At 41.8% G+C, this 19,670-nt stretch overlaps 1 protein-coding gene across 13 annotated transcripts in view; it reads right to left on the bottom strand.

Annotated features, from left to right (window-relative positions):
* The window catches only part of LOC123745528 (uncharacterized), a 103,184-nt gene that overhangs the window by 61,656 nt on the left and 21,858 nt on the right, over positions 1 to 19,670 (bottom strand). For 7 of the 13 annotated variants that reach the window (XM_069312003.1, XM_069312001.1, XM_069312002.1 and 4 more), the window contains exons 6-7: positions 17,814 to 17,978; positions 10,961 to 11,050 (exon numbers count right to left, since the gene is read on the bottom strand). In XM_069312003.1, the coding sequence (XP_069168104.1) occupies positions 10,961 to 11,050; positions 17,814 to 17,978 (255 nt within the window). Of the gene's footprint in view, positions 1 to 10,960; positions 11,123 to 17,813; positions 17,979 to 19,670 lie in introns of all 13 variants that reach the window. The other 6 variants (XM_069311996.1, XM_045726126.2, XM_069311995.1 and 3 more) reach the window with 1 other exon arrangement.

Below are 19,670 nucleotides of genomic sequence, written 5' to 3' on the forward strand. Positions count from 1 at the left end.
AGAGTGGTGTTACAAGGTGTACAGATTCCTGAGCCTATCGGGCTCTGTCATATCTACACTTGAAACTGTGTATGGAGTCAGCCTCCACCACATCACCCCCTAATGCATTCCATTTGTCAACCACTCTGACACTAAAAAAGTTCTTTCTAATATCTCTGTGGCTCATTTGGGCACTCAGTTTCCACCTGTGTCCCCTTGTGCATGTTCCCCTTGTGTTAAATTGACTGTCTTTATCTACCCTATCAATCCCCTTCAGAATCTTGAATGCGGTGATCATGTCCCCCTTAACTCTTCTGTCTTCCAGCGAAGTGAGGTTTAATTCCCGTAGTCTCTCCTCGTAGCTCATACCTCTCAGCTCGGGTACTAGTCTGGTGGCAAACCTTTGAACCTTTTCCAGTTTAGTCTTGTCCTCGACTAGATATGGACTCCATGCTGGGGCTGCATACTCCAGGATTGGCCTGACATATGTGGTATACAAAGTTCTGAATGATTCTTTACACAAGTTTCTGAATGCCGTTCGTATGTTGGCCAGCCTGGCATATGCCGCTGATGTTATCCGCTTGATATGTGCTGCAGGAGACAGGTCTGGCGTGATATCAACCCCCAAGTCTTTTTCCTTCTCTGACTCCTGAAGAATTTCCTCTCCCAGATGATACCTTGTATCTGGCCTCCTGCTCCTACACCTATCTTCATTACATTACATTTGGTTGGGTTAAACTCTAACAACCATTTGTTCGACCATTCCTTCAGCTTGTCTAGGTCTTCTTGAAGCCTCAAACAGTCCTCTTCTGTTTTAACCCTTCTCATAATTTTAGCATCGTCTGCAAACATTGAGAGAAATGAATCGATATCGAGGTGTGCTTACTCAACTGTGGTGGCGAGGTGTGCATACTCAACTGTGGTGGCGAGATGTGCTTACTAAACTGTGGTGGCGAGGTGTGCATACTCAACTGTGGTGGCGAGATGTGCATACTCAACTGTGGTGGCGAGTGGTGCTTACTAAACTGTGGAGGCGAGATGTGCTTACTCAATTGTGGCAATTTTCTTATATAGTTGAAGTGAGTTCTAAAGGAGGTTCTTGATACAGTCAATAGATTTCATTTGTTCTTTGACAAAGATGTATGTATGTATGTACTAGTATATAGGTACTGTAGCTAGGTATGGTTGAGCCTGCAACAACCTTGGTCTAATCATTAGCACCAAGAAGCCAGAAGTCATGTACCAAACCACACCTGGAATTCCCTATCAGGAACCACACATCACAGTCAAGGGGTAGAACCTACAGCCAGTCAACAACTTCACCCATCTTGTCACCATACTCTCAATAACAGTGAACACAGACGGAGACATCAACAACAGGATCGCTAAAGTCAGCGCTGCCTTTAGAAGATTCCATAAGAATGTCTAGGAGTGGAGGGGTCTCAGCTTTACCACCAATCTGAAGGTCTACCAAGCAGTGGCACTCATCACAATCTTCTACACCAGCTTGACCTGAACCGTCTACAGCTTAATCACTCACTCGAGCTGTCTCAGCAGACTCCTTTACATCAGGTGGCAAGACAAAATCCCAGACACTGAGGTCCTGGAAAGGGGCGTTATTCCCAGCATCTACAACCTCCTACAAAAAATTCATGCCGGATGGGCAGGCAATGTCGTCAGAATGCCCGACAGGATTGCCAAAACAGCTGCTGTATGGAGAATCGAGCCGGGGTATGTGTTCAGTTCGGGAGTCAGAAGAAATGATCCAAGGACTGCCTCAAGGTGACCCCTCAAGGACCTAGACATCAACCCCATCACTTGGGAGTCGCTTGCTCAGGACCACCCAACTTGGAGGAGCAAAGTCATCAAAGGGGCAGCCGAAAATCGATGGACTTAAGAGGCCAAGAGGAAATAGGCCATGTGCAAAGTTAGAGCAACCCCCACGACTACAGCAGCACCCACTCTAATATGACCCATGTGTGGGAGAGCCTTTCTGCGCCCAGATTGGTCTCATCATCAATCTTGTGACACACAGCCACTGGTCTTTGACCTGATATTGAAGTCATGGTCATCTTTGACTCTGAAGGACGAACATCATGTACATACACTGTCTGTGTGTAATTACCCAAGTAAAGTTACAAGATGAGAGCTACACTCATGGTATCCTGTCTTTCCAGTACTCTGCCATATAACGCTTTAAGACTACTTACAGTTTTGGCCTCCACCACCACCTCACTTAGTTTGTACCAACCGTCTACTACTCTGATCGTAAAATAAAATTTTCTAATATCTTTTTGACACCTCTGTATTCTTAGCTTGAATCTGTACCCTCTTGTTCGTGAAGTTGCTGGTTTCAGGAATTCCTCTTTGTTAATTTGGTCTATTCCTGTTAGTATTTTGTAAGTGATCATATCGCCTCTCTTTTTCTCTATCTTCTAGTTTTGGCATGTACTGTAATTAGTATTTCACCATCCAATTAAAAGCAAGTCTGAAGTTGGAAAGCAACGCATACGCTCCTCTCATAATATTCTTTGTGTGTTCCTCTTGCGACACCTTACTATCCAACCCCAACCCCTAGGTCTCCTTCTTTATTAGAGTTCTGTAATTCCATTTCACATAATTTGTAAATTGTGTGTGGTCTATTTTCTCCGATTCCACATTCCATAACATGGCATTTATTTACATTGCATTCCATTTGCCACTAGATGCTCCAAGCACTTATTTTATCTAGATCAATTTGAAGGGCATTACAATCGGCTGCATCTACTATCCTCCCCCAGTATTTTAGCATCATCTGCAAACATGTTCATATAATTCTGTATTCCTTCTGGTAGATTAGTGCAATAACCGAGCCCTGTGGTTCTCTGCTAGTAACACTCCTCTAGTTAGATACATTGTCTCTGATTATTGCCCTCATCTATTATCAGAAAATTTTTCATCCATGTCAGAAGTCTCCCTGTCCCCCCTCCAAGATTCCAGAACAGCCTCTTGTGTGGGGACCAAAAGCTATTTTTAGATCAAGATAGACACAGTCAACTCAACCACCTCTTTCCTATAGTATCTCTGTGGCTCTATCATAAAAGCTAAGTAGATTTGTTACACAGGATCTTCCTGTTCAAAAACCATACTGTCTGTCAGTTATGTCATTACTCTCAGGTGTTCAACCCAATTCGCTTTAACTATTTTACTAGTGTTTTGACTACCACACTTGTTAAAGACACAGGCCTATAATTTAGAGGTTCCTCTTGACTACCATTTTTATAAATTGGTACTATATCTGCCCTTTTCCATATACAGGTACAGTGGAACCTCGATTAACGAGCGGCTCTATTAGCGAGTTTTTCCAGTAACGAGCAAGCCACTCGCAGCAAATTTGCCTCTAGTGACGAGCTCGCCTCTATTAACGAGCAAAACCACATGGTGCTTCCTAGCATTTCGCGGGTTCTCGCAAATTCTCGGACGCCTCCGACGCCAGTGTTGTTGTTGTATCGCACACGACAAGCATCCCTCTGGATTTATTTGCGCTTTTCTTTGGGTTTTTAGTGGTTTTGCGACTACAATTTGTAACACACGATGTCTCCAAAGAAGCTGCTTGCTAAAGATAGTGTTGTCAAGAGGAAGATACAATTACTGTGGATTTGAAGAAGGAAATTATAGCAAAGCATGAGTGTGGTGTCTGTGTGATTGATCTCACAAGGGAGTATGGCAGGTCCTCATCAACAATTTACATCATTAGTAAGGGAATGAGGAGATAAGGGAGGATGCTGCCTCTTCCACTGAGATCAGGGAAGTGTTGGGAATGTTTGAAAAGGTGAACGCATTCTTGGAAAAGCTGCTCTGATAAAGTAGTGACAACCCGGTGTGTGAAAATGTTTAATTAATTTATCACTTTGTGATAACACTTTGTGAAAGTGTTATCACTTTCGCAGGTATATGTCGCTTGAATGTGACACACTTTTTTCTCTTGAATGTACCCAAACACCGCACTCAAGCGTCATTTGAGCAAATATTTCTATAAAATCCAATTCTTATCCGATCAACTTGGGGATTGTATACAGGTTTGCCATGAAATTTCCGTTTTGTCTAATAGCCACCTAGCCTATTTGGGAGAACGGCATTGTATTGTATCTTCGTGGTAAGACCATTATATTGTTGACACGACGAGTTTAATCGACGTAGTTTTTTATTTGGTGCTGGTCTAACGCAGCCTTGTGTGACATTTGAAATGAAATTTGGGTGAAATTCCCAAGAAGAGAGAGTCCACCTGACTCAGAGGTGGATTCTCCTTCCACACCATAACCCCTCTCCTCCTTTCCACCTCTCCATCGTCTCCCTCAAGCCAGCAACTACTCTTCATAAGGTAAAGTAAACATTAAAACACTACAACAATACATTTATAATTACATGTGCAGTATTATATTTACATTAAAATATATCATACAAGTATGGATGTTTTTGGGAGTGGAACGGATTAAATTTATTTCCTTTATTTTAAATGGGGAAATTTGTTTCTTAAGACGAGTTTTCCAGGTAATGAGCTCGGTGCCAGAACGGATTAAACTCGTTAATAGAGGTTCCACTGTATCTGCTAAGATTCCTGTGAACAAGGATGTCTGGAATATTAATTGAAATGGAATGCTTAGCTCAGTTGCACATTCTCACAGCACCCAAGTTGATACTCCATCAGGCCCAACCACTATTTATTCCTAGAACAATAAGTAATTTTTCCACTTCGTCTTGAGATACCTATATTATCAATGTATTCAATGGCGTCTTCTGGAATTGGTATTGGGCCAGGCTCTCTGAAATCCTCATTTTGTACAAACACACTTTGCAACTGTTGATTTAGTATTTCACACATTTCTTTTGAATTCTCCTGTTCCCTGTTCTAAATCCCTGGATTTTATCTTTTACATGCAGCATGCTTTTAATGAATTAATAGAAAAGACCTGGATTTTTTTTACATTTCTCCGTAATACCTTTCGCAAAGTTCCTTTCTGCCTCTCTTCTCACTGCTGTGTAATTATTTCTTGCTTGCTTGTAGTGCTGGTATGTTTGTGGGTTAGGCCTTTTCCGATATCAAACCCTTTTTCCTGTTTTTTCCTCTCTGGCCCTCTCAATTTCTGTAGAACCAATCCTGTATTCTGGTCCTTTACCTCTCTTTTGGTATGAATGTGTACCTTCATTGTATATTTTGCAAAATTTGGCTAACATTTCATTTACTTCCTTGTCTAGCAACAAGTCTGTCCAATTAAACTTATTAACCCTTAACATGCTCGGGGTTTAATATCCTGTCATCCCCACAGGCGCATGTCATTTTGAAAAAAAAAAATTATTTTTTCTTCCTAACCTGTTAATTTGTGTTCACTGATCACGGGAAAAATAATAAAAAAAATCGTAAGTGGCATATATTGCCCGCTATAGGGTGGGGAAGTCTGGCAAATTATAGGCGCTGACTCAGCGTGCGTCCCAGGCGGTCTGTTGCTCACAAGCTGTCAGGCCGGAGTTGCCACAAAGAGATAATTACCTAATTATTTCAATGTCTCTGATTGATTTTTCATACTTTTTTTGCTGTAATATTATTCAATAGTGTGTAGTTTGATATATTTATATAATAAAATGAGTGAATCATTGCTGTACTCAAAAATATGGTGTGCATATTGTTGATTCAATTATGTTCATCAATCAGTGAACAAATACTTTGTCGGTTATTACATTATAAGCACAGGTTATATACTGTATAAGTATCTGCATGTCTTGTTCACTATAACGAACCACTAAGTAGCTATTATGAGTCAAAAAGTAACGAGGAGTGACCGCCGTGTACCAGCCAGCCACTCCCGCCCTCCCCCCAGTCATCTGACTCACCCACATTCTCCTCCCACAATAATGTTTTTGCTATAATTCACTATATATAAGTATCTATATATATAAGTAGACGTTATATATAAGTATCTACATGTTTTGTTCACCATAACTGTACATCTAAGCTTGTATGGTGAGTAAAGGCGCAAAGATGTAGCTACTCACACAGTCAGCTGATCGGCGGCCGCCCTCAAGGCCAGACGCACTAATATTTCTCCTCCAACAATACTGTGTGGTGTTATTACGCTATATACACATTATATATAAATATCTACCTGTTTTATTCACCATACTTTTACAAATAAACTGGTATGGTGCCTAAAGACCATCGTGGTAACCAGTAAACAACACCGTCATCTGCACGGTGGCATCGTGCAGACGACGCCACCGCCCTCACCAAAATGGCGGCTCCAAACCTTCTCTTGCTGTTTATACCCTCTATACACACATTAAATATAAGTATCTACATTTGTGTTCACCATAGTGAACCACTAAGCTGGTATGGTGAGTGCAGTCAATAAAAGGTGGCCACACACAGTCAGAAGACATCGCCACCACCCTCCTTCCCACAGCATTACTCCTCCCTCCATGGCACACAGCGCTAAATATCACCACAATCCTGCTATTATCAGAACCCTGGTCAGTTTTATCACAGTCAGGGGTCTTCTGTAATAATATCATCGCTACATAATAGCATGAACAAGTATATTATGGCATTTTTAGGCGATGATGTGGTCACAAGCTGAACAGCAGTGCTGTTAGCTCATGCTGCGTGCGTCAGGCTTGGTAGCTCACTCAATACCGAGGCCAATAACACCCAGGAGTTTGGCCCACGATTTTTTTTAAAATGGCATCTGTTTACAAGAGCCCTGATGAAGGTGTGGTGAACCCCGTGTATCCGCAGCCCGTTTAAATCTTGCGTAGTACTCCAATATGTCATATGACGTGATGCGCAGTTGACTGGAACAACGTCCAGCACGTCATATGACGTGATGCGCACTTTAAGGGTTAAAGAATTTTCTAAGTTCCCCAAAGTGTCCTCTCTTGAAATAGTTTATTAACTGTTTCAATGTCCCCATTCTCTTCTAGATTATATCACAAAGTATATTTAATTTCCAACAGGACATGATCACTCTTTCATAAGGGAGGAAGGTACTGGATGTCAAATAACTCCTCTTCTTTCCTGATGAATATTAGATCAGTACTGACGGAACATCCCCTTCCCTCATTCTTGTGGCCTGCTTGAGGTGTTGATATATGAATGTCTTCAAAATGAGGTTTGCAAATCTGCCTGTCCAAATATCCTCCGTTCTTGCCTCGTAGGCCTTCCAGTCTATTGCCTTAACCCTTAAACTGCGCATGGCGTATATATACGCCCTGAGTAACATGTCCCACGGTGCGCATGGCGTATATATACGCCCTGAGTAACATGTCCCACGGTGCGCATGGCGTATATATACGCCCTGAGTAACATGTCCCACGGTGCGCATGGCGTATATATACGCCATAGGGTGCCAGGCCCGATTCAAATGGCCCACGGCTACACAGGGTTCACATTAGCTTCCTCAGGGCTCTTGTAAACAGACGCCATTTTAAAAAAAAATCGTGGGAAATATTCTCAGGTGTGAGAGGCACAGTACTGTTGGAGCAACCAAGGCTGGGGCACGCAGCATGAGTGAATAGCATTGCTGTTCAGCTTGTGACCACAGCATCGCCGAAAAATGTCTAAATAAATATATAATTGTTATTATTTAGCGATGACATTATTACAAATGACCCATGACCGTGATATAAATAACCAGGGTTGTGATAATAGCAGGATTGTTGTAATAATTAGCGCTGTGGGAGGAGTGATGCGGAGAGATGGAGGGAGACAGCATCGTTTACTGACTGTGTGGCCACCTGTTATTGTTTGCATTCACCATACCAGGTCAGTGGTTCTCTATGGTGAACACAAATGTAGATACTTATATATAATGTGTGTATTAGTGTAATAATAGCAAAAGGATTATGCTGGGAGGAGCCATTTGGGTGACGGAGGGTGACGTCGTCTGCACGATTTGTCTAGCTGTTTAGAGGGTGGCCACTATGCTCTTTGGGTGCACTACAAGCTTAGGTGTACAGTTACGGTGCATAAAACATGTAGATACTTATATATAATATGTGTATATAGGGTAATAACACTGCAAACAGTATTGTTGGGGAGAAAGTTTAGTGCGTGTGACCTTGAATGAGTGAGGGAGCCGCCAGCCGCCATCTATGTATAGCGACGACTCTTAGTGCCTGAACTAACTATATCAGCTTAGCTGTACAGTTGTGGTGAACAAATTTGATTTTTTTTTTTCTTGCGCACAGGGGTGTAAATGTCCCCAGGACCCCTGAGCAGTGTAAGGGTTAAAGTTGAAGTTTCCAAGTACCAACAATCATGCCTTATCTTTGACTTCTCTTACCATAATTTCTCTCATTATCATTATGAGGCCCTCTGGTTTGTCATCCAGTTCTTCCTTTGTCCATGTGTTGCTTGCTGGTGGGCTGTAGGCATTTACAATTATCAGCTTATCATCCTGTTTTCAGACCTGCAATGCCATTATGTCAATATCTCGAGGGTTTTCAAATATAAACTCATTTACCTTCAGGTGTTTTTTCACCAGTACAGTCACTCCTCGTCCCTTCCTAGTTTTCTTGTCACATCTCCAAACTGAGTAGCCCCTTGGGAATACGACCTCATTTAAAATATTTTCTACAAGTTCCGTCTGTTAATGTGACAATATCTGGGACTTTGAGCTGAATTATATCCTTCAACTCCAATATTTTTTATCTCACTTCATCTATGTTGGTATATACTATTTTCAGAAATATGTTCCCCTTCCCTTTGTTCTTTACACCCCCTTCCTTTAATGATTTTGTGGCTTTGTCTTTATGTACCATTTCACAAGCTTTCCAGTCCCTGACACTTTGTAGAAAAAAAATCCTTCATTTCTATCCCCCATTAAGACGTTTCACTTCAGGGGGGCACGAATTCCAGATCTCCAAATAAATGCATTAAATGAAAACTGGTTCGATTTCAATCAAACTTTTTTGATGTGTTGTATATGAAAAGGGTTTCATCTGGCCCAAGTCTCGGCATCATAGCATAAATAGGATGGGAGAAAAATATTGAAGTAGGTGTCAAAATTTTTCCAAAATGGTCAAAAACGATTATCAAAAACAAGTGTCAACTGAAATCATGTCTATGACTCTCAGCTATCACAATAGCATATATAAAAAAAAATTAATTTTATTAAAAAAATGAAGTTAATTTTTTTTTCAATATTATTCTTTTTTATTTGTTTATCGGACGATTTGCATGAAACTTATACACCAGACTGCACGTAAGCCTATATGTAAGGGTGCCAATTTTGGAGGAAATTGGTCGATGTCAACTTCAGCCAAAGATGGCAGTACCTTAGACTTTAATATTTTCAAGATTTATTTTTCAAGTAACATAAACAACTTCAAACTCTTGGATTTTTATTCAATTTACATGAAACTTACACCTTAAATGTAAAGTTTATGTCTCTAAAATCTGAGGTTGTTTTGTTTCCCTAAGTTCATTTATTGATCAGCCTATTTAGGCTGCAGTACTGAAACTTGGAACAATTGCAGCCTTTTTCATATACTGTACAACTTGTCAAAAAATATTGGTTGCCATTGAACAACTTTTAGAAAACTAATCTAATGCCCCCCTTCAATGAGGTTCCTTTTCAGCTTTTCTCTGTTCTCCTTTGAGAGGTCTTGTCTTATTGACCGAAGTTTGCCATCCTCATCACATTGCAATTTTCTGGCATTTCTAAGCACTTCTGTCATGTTTTTCACTCCATTAAATGTCTCCCCTAAGGGGCGGTTCTTGTCTTTCTTATATTTACCATCCTAAAGTAATTGACATGTTCCTTTGAGATTAGGCTTTCTCCTAATCTATTACAGTGGCACCTCGATTAACGTGCGGCTCTATCTACGAGCATTTCAAGTAACGAGCGAGCCACTCGCAGAAAATTGGTCTCTATTGACGAGCTTCACCTCTATTAACTAGCAAAACCACATGGTGCTTCCTAGCGTCTCGCGGGTTCTCGCAATTTCTCGGACGCCTCCGACGCCAGTGTTGTTGTTGTATCATGAACGACAAGTGTCCCTCTGCATTTATTTGCGCTTTGGGTTTTTTGTGGTTTTGTGACTACAATTTGTAACGCACTATGTCGCCAAAGAAGCTGCTTGCTAAAGATATGTTGTCAAGAGGAAGGAAGAAACAATTACTGTGGATTTGAATAATTGAAAATAAATGATTTTACTGTGTTAGCACCTGGTTATATCCTCTTCTGGTGAGGTGGTTAGGTGACATAAGGATGAATGACATTACATGTGGGATATTAATAAAGTATTAAATGTATCAGTATGGAGTGTGACATGTTGGCAGCTTATGTTCTTCTGGCTGCTTCCGTTCCTGTTGCAGGGTCATTTGGTCTAGCTTCTACGTTGGTCCGGGGTCTTGACGTGTTTTGACCCACGTCAAGACCCCGGACCAACGTACAAGCTAGACCAAATGACCCTGCAACAGGAACGGAAGCAGCCAGAAGAACATAAGCTGCCAACATGTCACACTCCATACTGATACATTTAATACTTTATTAATATCCCACATGTAATGTCATTCATCCTTATGTCACCTAACCACCTCAAAAGAAGAGGATATAACCAGGTGCTAACACAGAAAAATTTGTCTTTGACAATGTGAGGAGAGACCTTACGAAATGCATCACTAGGCGTCAGACCCAATTAAAAAGTAAAAATGAACTTTGGAGAGTTAATTTTTCAACTTCAGATTTAAAGAGCTGCATATGCTAGCAAAACAAATATTAGTTTTATGCACTGGTAAACAGCAAACTCCAACAATTAATAAAGTTCAAAACATATTTTGAACAGAATGTATAATACCTAATACACTTGTGCACAGATTTGAATCAGTAAAGAGGAGAGAGCTTCACTCATGTATACATGCACATCTACACATCATACCACTTTATTCAAAGCAAATATCAGGCCCAACAACCCCCCGAAAAAACAACTAAGTAAAAACACTCACCACCGCCTCTGTCTCCACTGTCCTCGTGCGCCTGGTGCGAATTCAATGGATCTGGATTGTAGCCCCCTCTTGGACCGGAACTTCCTGGACCTGGATATTCTCCCAACAGTGAGGTCTCTTGAAATCCGAAAGTTTTTCGTAGCTGCCCTCTATTTACGTTAACTGTCATATTGACAACACACTAATTATATATCAAATTACTAAACTTTCAAGGCGTAATATGCAAATACTTCAGATGCTTACTGAACCCTCTCGCCTGATTACAAAGCAACTGATTGACAGTACGTGTAAAACTTGTGGCGTAAAAGTCCAAGATAGTGGAAACCTGCTCGACCTGAGTAATTGGTTCTGGAGCCCCTCAATATTTGTATCCATCTTCAATTTTTAGACACAAGTGTCATGTATTTATTAGTGCACTTAAGTACACTTCTGTGCATATTTTGATACAAAAATAATTTTCAGCAAGTATATATATCTATAAACGAGAATATATGTCCAACGCTGGAGAACAGACATTTGGGGCTAGCCTTGCCTAACTTTCTCAGATGAGGCATCGGAGGTAAGGAAGTGTCAGGCCAGTTAGGGTTGGCTGCAATGGAACCCTAAGAAATACTGACATCTATACTGACCCCCCCTGCAATTTTCATAGGCAAGTTAGAAATCAGGGATGTGTTTTCTGTAGAGTTATTTAGCAGTTTTTCAGACAGGGGAGAAGAGGAGTGAGAAGGGAGGGGGATGTTGGTTGAAAAGAAGGCATATTAGGAGAAGAGGGCAGATGTTAGGGGGAAGGGGTGGAGGATGTTGCCATGTTGAGGAAAAGGGGGAGATGTTAAGGGGGAGGGGGGGGATGATGGGGGGAGAGAGGCAGAGGGGATGAGGGGGTTGAAAGGGGGGGTTGGGAGGGGGAAAGGGGGGGTTGAAAGGGGGGGTTGGGAGGGGATAGGGGGGGGTTGGGAGGGGATAGGGGGGGTTGGGAGGGGGAAAAGGGGTTGGGAGGGGGAAGATGGGTTGGGAGGGGGAAGATGGGTTGGGAGGGGGAAGAGGGGTTGGGAGGGGGAAGAGGGGTTGGGAGGGGGAAGAGGGGTTGGGAGGGGGAAGAGGGGTTGGGAGGGGGAAGAGGGGTTGGGAGGGGGAAGAGGGGTTGGGAGGGGGAAGAGGGGTTGGGAGGGGGAAGAGGGGTTGGGAGGGGGAAGAGGGGTTGGGAGGGGGAAGAGGGGTTGGGAGGGGGAAGAGGGGTTGGGAGGGGGAAGAGGGGTTGGGAGGAGGAAGAGGGGTCTGGAGCATACTTGAAGAGGGTACCTGAAGAGGGTACCTGAAGAACCTACCCGAAGAGGGTTTCAGGTATGCTAGGCTAGACTTGTGACAACTTAGTCCAACAGGCTGTTGCTTGAAGCACACTGCAGGCCTACATATCCACTACCCAGTTGGTCTGGCACTTCTTGCAAGAACTTCTACGCTCTTCTTATAAACATCCACATTTGTACCAGCAATATTTCTAATACTTGCTGGGAGGGTGTTAGACAGCTGTGGACCTCTATGTTCACATTGTGCTCTCTGTGCCTATGGCACCTCTACTCACTGGTTCTATTCTGCAGTTCCATTTGTACCTTTTGCTCCAGTATGTTGTTATTCTACTGTGCAAATTTGGGACTTGGCCATCCAGCATCTTCCATGTATATATTATCTGACACCTTTCTCATCTCCTTTCCAGAGAAAACATTTTGAGATCCTTAAGATGGTCCCAGTAGTTTAGATGTTTTATCATTTCTATGTGCCATATAGGTTTTCTGTATTTCCTCTATTTCAGAAATTTCTCCAGCTCTGAAATGGAAAGTAAGTACTGAGCAGTATTCAAGACAGGACAGCACCAGTGATTTAAATGGTATGAACATTCCTGTGGGATCTCTGGATTTGACTGGTTTCATAATCCATCCATCATTTTCCTGGCTGCTGCTGTATTTGCTCAGTTATGTTCACTAAATGTCAGGTCATCAGACATCATTATTCCCAGATCTTTTACATGTTGCTTTACTTTTATGATTGTCTGACTGTGTCCTGTACCCTGTATTTCATTAAGTTCCTCATTTCCACCATACCTAAGTACCTTAAACTTATCACGGTTAAACATTGTGTTATTTTCCGTTGCCCAATCGAAGACTATTAATATCGGTTTGTAGTTTTTCCAACGTCTTTTACAGAGGAAATTTTCATGGTGATTTTGTATCATCTGCAAAGGACAACACGAAGCTGTGACATTTTTTTTATCTATCAGAGATAAGAATGAGAAACAGCAGCGGTGCACGGACTGTGGCCTGGAGTACAGAACTTTTCACTGCACTTGGACTTTATCTTATTTGATTGACTGTTATTCTTTGCATTCTGTATGACAAAGTTGAAAATGCAATGACCCACTTTACCCATTATTCCTATTGATCTCATTTTATGGGCTATCACTATGATCACACTTCTCGAATTCCTTTGCAAAGTTTGTGTATACAACATCTGCATTTTGTTTATCTACTAATTAATGCTTCTGTGATTATGTCATTTGTACTCACCTAGTTGTGCTTGCGGGGGTTGAGCTCTGGCTCTTTGGTCATCATCTAAACATAGTTTCATTCTGGCCTTTTAGGATTTCACTAATTTCTGTCATCTTTTGCGTACAAACCTTCAGTTGCAAGTAAAAATTCAATATTGATGGAGGCTTTAGATTTTGAATGTGAAAAAATATTTTAGATTTTCCTGTATTTCTTGCATAGCTTTCTGTTCCAAGTCCATTTCCTCAAGGTCAGAGGGAGGGGGGAGAGGGGCCAGGAAAGAGAGGTCAAGGAAGAAGGATCCAAGGTCAGGGAGGAAAGAAGGGAGGGGGGGGGGGCGGTATCATGGGGAAAATGGGTTGAAGTGGGAATAAGGGTCAGAGAGGGAAGGGAGGTCAGAGAAGAAGGTCGAGGAGGGGGGAAGGTCGAGGAGGGGGGGAGGTCGAGTGAAGGAGAGGTCAGGGAAAGGGAGGTCCATGGCACAGCTGGGTACCCCGTCTTGTTTAGCGTTCCGATGACACAAACGTGTCACCCATAATCCAACAGTGAACATTCCCGATGAAGCTAATGTGTCATCCATTTGCTATTCATAAACATTTGTATATTCGTTGCTGTTCTTCATAATCCATTTATAAATGCACTTTTTTTGCATCTATTCTCTAAAGAATTAATTTGTGAACATTTTAACACCAACTTTATTGTTACAACCCAATAAATAACTTGGAAAACTTAAAATGGTTTTAAACATTTTAAGCATGGTTACATGTGACCAGCCAAGCCCACTACAGTATATGTATGGTTATGAACGTGCAGAGCATAATCTATTACAAATGCCTTTATTTTTGCATCTATTCTCTGGAAATTCATTTGAAAACATTCCGACACCAAAAGTAACTTAGAAAACGTAAAATGACCAATGACCATTGCTGAGCGTCCCCGTGACAGCCCAGAACGTTTACGGTTAGGAATGCCCACTGAGGCAGGATCACCAGTCTTAATATAAAAATTAAGCTTTGAATGCAATTGGAAGGCAATTTTCTAAGCCATACACTTGGTAGCTCACTTAGGTAAAATCCTACTGACTTCTGGTTAAGATCTAGGTCGGTGATGGCAGATCAACATTCACTACTGGGAAGCTCTCTTAAACTGACCATGCCAGTCAACAGCATGCTGCTAGAGTGACACTGGACAACACTCAAGTCCCCAGAGTGTAGTTAGAAAAGTGCTTAACAAAATTAAAAGCCTTTCCAAGACCAGCAGCACAAGTTATGCCAAACAATACACCAGGTGTCTACCCAACAACCCCCCCTATTGGCAGCACTATCACTACAACATTGCTTTCTTGCCCAACCGTACTGTATTCAACCTGCACTCTTGGTAAGAACAAACAACACCAAGCAAAAAAGAAGACATGGAAAGCATGGCTGGAACATTGTAATACTCAGAAAACTGCTTAACTTATGCACCCAATGATTGCCTTATAAGCTAACCCACTCAGTTCCTTCATAAGAACTTGGATCACCAGGCTGAAGAGCAGATTAGGTCAATTGTTTTACCCAAGTAGGCAAATCACTACCAGAAACACACCATGCACCAACACACAAAACAGAGTAAAGTGCTACAAGAGCAAACCACATAGAAGTTAACTATGGAAAACCAGCCTTCTAAAAATTTAGTGACTTGTGATGTTCAAACCACACACCAGAAGATAAGACGACGATGACGTTTCGGTCCGTCCTGGACCATTACCAAGTTGATAATTCACCGTCATCACAATCGACTTGATAATGGTCCAGGACGGACCAAAACGTCGTTGTCTCCTAATTTTCTGGTGTTTGGTTTGGTCATCATATCTTCAGTCACATCTCATTATCTCCACTTACTACATAGATAATGTTAGAACTAGAAACTTTATTTGCAACAACTTATACAAATCATTAATTATGACTGATGGCCATGGCTAGGTTAACTTGAACATCTTTAAACTAAAAACAAAGATAGACAAGGGAAGCCTGAAACCAGAAAAAGAGAGAACACAAACTAAATACAGGCCCAAGAACTCTGCCATAGTTATTTACAATCACTTGTACAGCACTCTCTCCCTATCAGACACAAAGCCAATAGAAAAAGTAGCCAAAAACTGAAAGTAAGAAAATCAGACTGTCAGTGAACTCAAGCTTAACACACACTTATGTCTTGGATGGGAAGGATGGATAAAATATATTCATCTAGACTGCCAAAAAGCTTTTGATACATTTCCTCAGGGAAAAACTAATACAAAAGATAGAGAGACAAGTGAGGATAACAAGAAGTGCACTGGACTGGGTATGGAAGTACTTGATGGACTGGAAACAAAGGGTTTTATTCATTCAGAGAGAATATGTCAGGCTGGAAAGGAGTGGAAAGAGGTGTTCAAAAAGGCTCTGTCTTAGGATCATTGCTCTTAATCATTTATGTAAATAACCGTCCAGAGGGAGTGAGCTCATACACGGCAATATTTGCAGATGAGTTCAAGTTAATGAAGGGTCAGAACTAAAGAGGACTGTAGGTTGCAACAAGAAGACCTTGACAAACTTCAGGAAGAGACCAATAATGGCTGCTGGAATTTAACCCAAGTCATTGTAGTGAAAATGGGTAAGGGAGATAGGAGACCTGTAACTACACAATAAATGGAAGGTAATTACAAGAAACAATACGAGAAAATGACATGGGAGTAGACATAAGCCCAGCACTAACACCAGAAGCTCATGTGAACCAGAAAGCATCAGCAGCATAAGAGAAGATAGTAACCATAAGATGATTACTCAAGAATCTAAACAAGGAGGTTTTGAAGGCCATACACACTGCCTGTGTGAAACCATGCAGCTCCAGCATGGAACCCCCTCCTTGTCAACCACAGAAAGAAGCTTGAGAAAGTTCAAATGTTTGCAACTAGATTAGTACCAGATTAAGTGGACTCGTCTATGAACACAGATTGAAAGAACTCGCCCTTAAAACCTTAAGAGGAGAGAAGAAACAACGATATGATCACTACATACAAGATCCCCAAGAGAAAACCTGGAGCATACCTGGAGAATGTTTCAGGAGTCTACTCCCAGGGACAGGCTCGACCAGAATAAGCAAAGTGGACAGATGAATACTAAAGGAAATCACACTTAAGTGATGTATTGACGAGAAAATCAATTGGAGCAGTGCAGGGAGTCTAAAGCATTCAGCTGGGAGAACCCTATGTTGCTACTTGGATTCCCACATTGCTCCATTTGATTTCCTCATGGAAAGGAAGCCTCTTTATATTAAAAAGAGGTAGGAAGAGGGAACATCAGTGGAAGCTGAACATGCAATCACTTCACATAGATGTAAGGAAGTTCTCGTTCCCTGTACAGGTGATTGACAAGTGGAATGCATTGAAGGAAGAGGGTGTTGAAGCCAATTTCATTCACAACTTAAAAAATACAAAGAAATTATAAGTATTAGCACATGAGGTACATCTAGGAGGTGGGGCATACAGAATCAGAACTCACTACCCAGTTGTCACCGATAGGTAAGCACTTAGAATAGTGAATCCCACAGATAAGAGAATACTGATCTGATGCAAAAACAAACTCTGCTCACTGGTTAGTTCAAGTCTAGGCTTACATACAAGAAACATTCATTATTGCAGCCCACTACCCAAATAATACAAAGATCCAATATAAAATTGAAGTCAATTAAAATATTGGCGTCAGCTTACTCACAAAACCTGCAACACACACCAAATAGGATGGAGTATTAAGTTGGGCTGAATGGCTTTGTTGTAGCATTGGTGCTGCTAGCTTGTCACAGCAACCTAATGGGTTGTTTGGTTGTAAGCTAGGGTACAGCTTGAAGATTTCCCTATTGCCAAGCACTTTTCTGTATAAATTTGAGCTGAAATGAGTATTCCCGAGCACCAGTTTAACCTAGTAGGGAAGTTTGAGAAGGTCCAAGCTGCACAGTGAGGAATGATGACTTGCCATACCTGTCATATACCTGTCGATGATTCTGAGGATTATCGTCCCTACAGCAGGCTCTCTGCCATGATAAAATCTTAACCAGAGATCAGTAAGATCTTGCCTTGGGGAGAACCAAGTGCAATAGTCCAGAAAATAACATTTGTACATTTGCCGATACAACAATTGCAGTCTAGAACGAATTTTGAATTGTCTCGACATTGTTTCCACGGCACCCAATCACTTCCTGGATTTTCAGTGCTTCCGTCGCGTATGATAATCTCTTGGACCGGGTTCAGATTGAGCGGGTTTCCACTATGTTATTACTGCCATAATACATATACTTACATTCCCCTTTATTGTAATTGCCCATCCTTTGGTTGTTTGAAGAGCGTCCATTCACAGGTTCCGAGTTGGCTCCTGACCCAGAGTGCATATCCCATCCAGCAAATTCTCTTGACGAATTCATGTTAAAGCCCTGATTTCTTTGTTGCTGTCTCTGAGGCATGTTGCCTGTAAAAAGAATTGCAAGTTACTTCCATAAGTTTCCAATCTGAAACTATAATAACAAGTCTTTCTTTCAAAGAAGAAAATTACACACACATACATACATGAAAATAAGATTTCAGAGAACCAGACACAATGCTAATTCCAGAAAACACCACAGAGTACACAGGGAATTTTACTGAGACATAATGGAAAATTGACTCAAGAGGCAAGGAAGAAATAAAGCTGTCAGACAAGATGAAGTTTCACCTTGGGTACTAGGAGAATGTGCAACCAAGCTGAACATTCCACTTCAACTGATATTCCAGACACCTTTGTCCACAGGAATCTAGGCAGATATTTGGAAAATAGGCAAATATAGTTCCAATCTACAAAAATGGAAGCAGAGATGACCCTCTAAATTATAGACCCACATGATAACCACACCACACCAGAAGATGAGACGACGACGTTTCGACTTGATAATGGTCCAGTACGGACTTATCCGTGGCTCTTTGGAGCTCGTCGCTTTGGGTAGTTTTTCTGCTGAACATCCTGTCCATCATCCGTCGTCATCTAACATCCTGACAAATAGCCTGTCTCGCTTTATTGCACTCTCCACGGAATGTACAGTCGACGATTCTGGCTCAGCTGGAATCCTATCGAAGAGTGTGTTTCTAGCCCCCATTGTGGCAGGCCCAGCCTTGATTTCAGGCGCTGCTTGCTCAGTGTCCGAACCCAGGCATTTTTCTGTGGCCACACGTAAATACATGTGGCTTCAGAAAATTCCCTGTTTGATAGCCCATTGCTGCAGCAGGTAGGGCAGATGCGGTACCTCGCTAGTTCGACTTTCTACTCCGCAATTTGCATCTGGTCTTTTTTTGACTCGTGTATTACAGAGAACCTGGGGAAGGTGGCCCTAGGCACATGCTGCTCCAGTACTCGAAAAACTCCTGGCTACTCGCACACACCAGTTTATAACACTACCTCAAAGGCAAAAACACCAAAGAAAATGGGAACACGGAGACAGAGCAACAGCAACCATTCGGCATGACATCAATGATGCAATGACTGGGGGCAACCCGACTTACCCAGGATGCTAGTGCCATCCCCCAGGTGGGAATGGGGGTTGGAGCTAACAAGCAGAGGGTTATTTAAACTAAGTTTTGCTTGTTTGTTTGCTTTCTGGAGGGAGTTCTTTTGCGCTTGTGAGGACGTAGGTCGCCTTTTCAACTAGGTAGTAGTCTGTTTTGATTTGCCTACTTTTCTGGGTGCCTTCCCTGGTCGATGGCAAGATGATATGCTTTAAATGTAAAGTGTTCATGGACCATTGCTCCCTTCACCTCCCTGAGGGGGGCCAGGTTCTGGCTCATGGTTCCTGGAAGGCTTACAAAGAACTCTGTGACTGATGACTCCAGTAATATGGCACTTGAGCAGTAAGACATTTTATTACATTCAATGCTTTTATTTTTTAAGTTTGTGTACAGTTTCGAGTTATTACCAACTGATAATAATACTCGTACAACACTTTGTTGTATTTTAGTATTTTTTTTAAGTTTCTACATATTTTATTAATATTTGAACTTTTAAATTAATTTTGGAAAGAAGAACTTCATCAACTTTTGGCAGCTTAACACTTTGGCGTACCCTGCGCGCCACCCCTCAACTGTGCGATTTGGGTCCCAGGGTGTCCTCGGGAGCGCGCGTAAATTCTGAAAA

Source organism: Procambarus clarkii, chromosome 71 (genome assembly GCF_040958095.1).
Source record: "Procambarus clarkii isolate CNS0578487 chromosome 71, FALCON_Pclarkii_2.0, whole genome shotgun sequence".
NCBI lineage: Eukaryota > Metazoa > Arthropoda > Malacostraca > Decapoda > Cambaridae > Procambarus > Procambarus clarkii.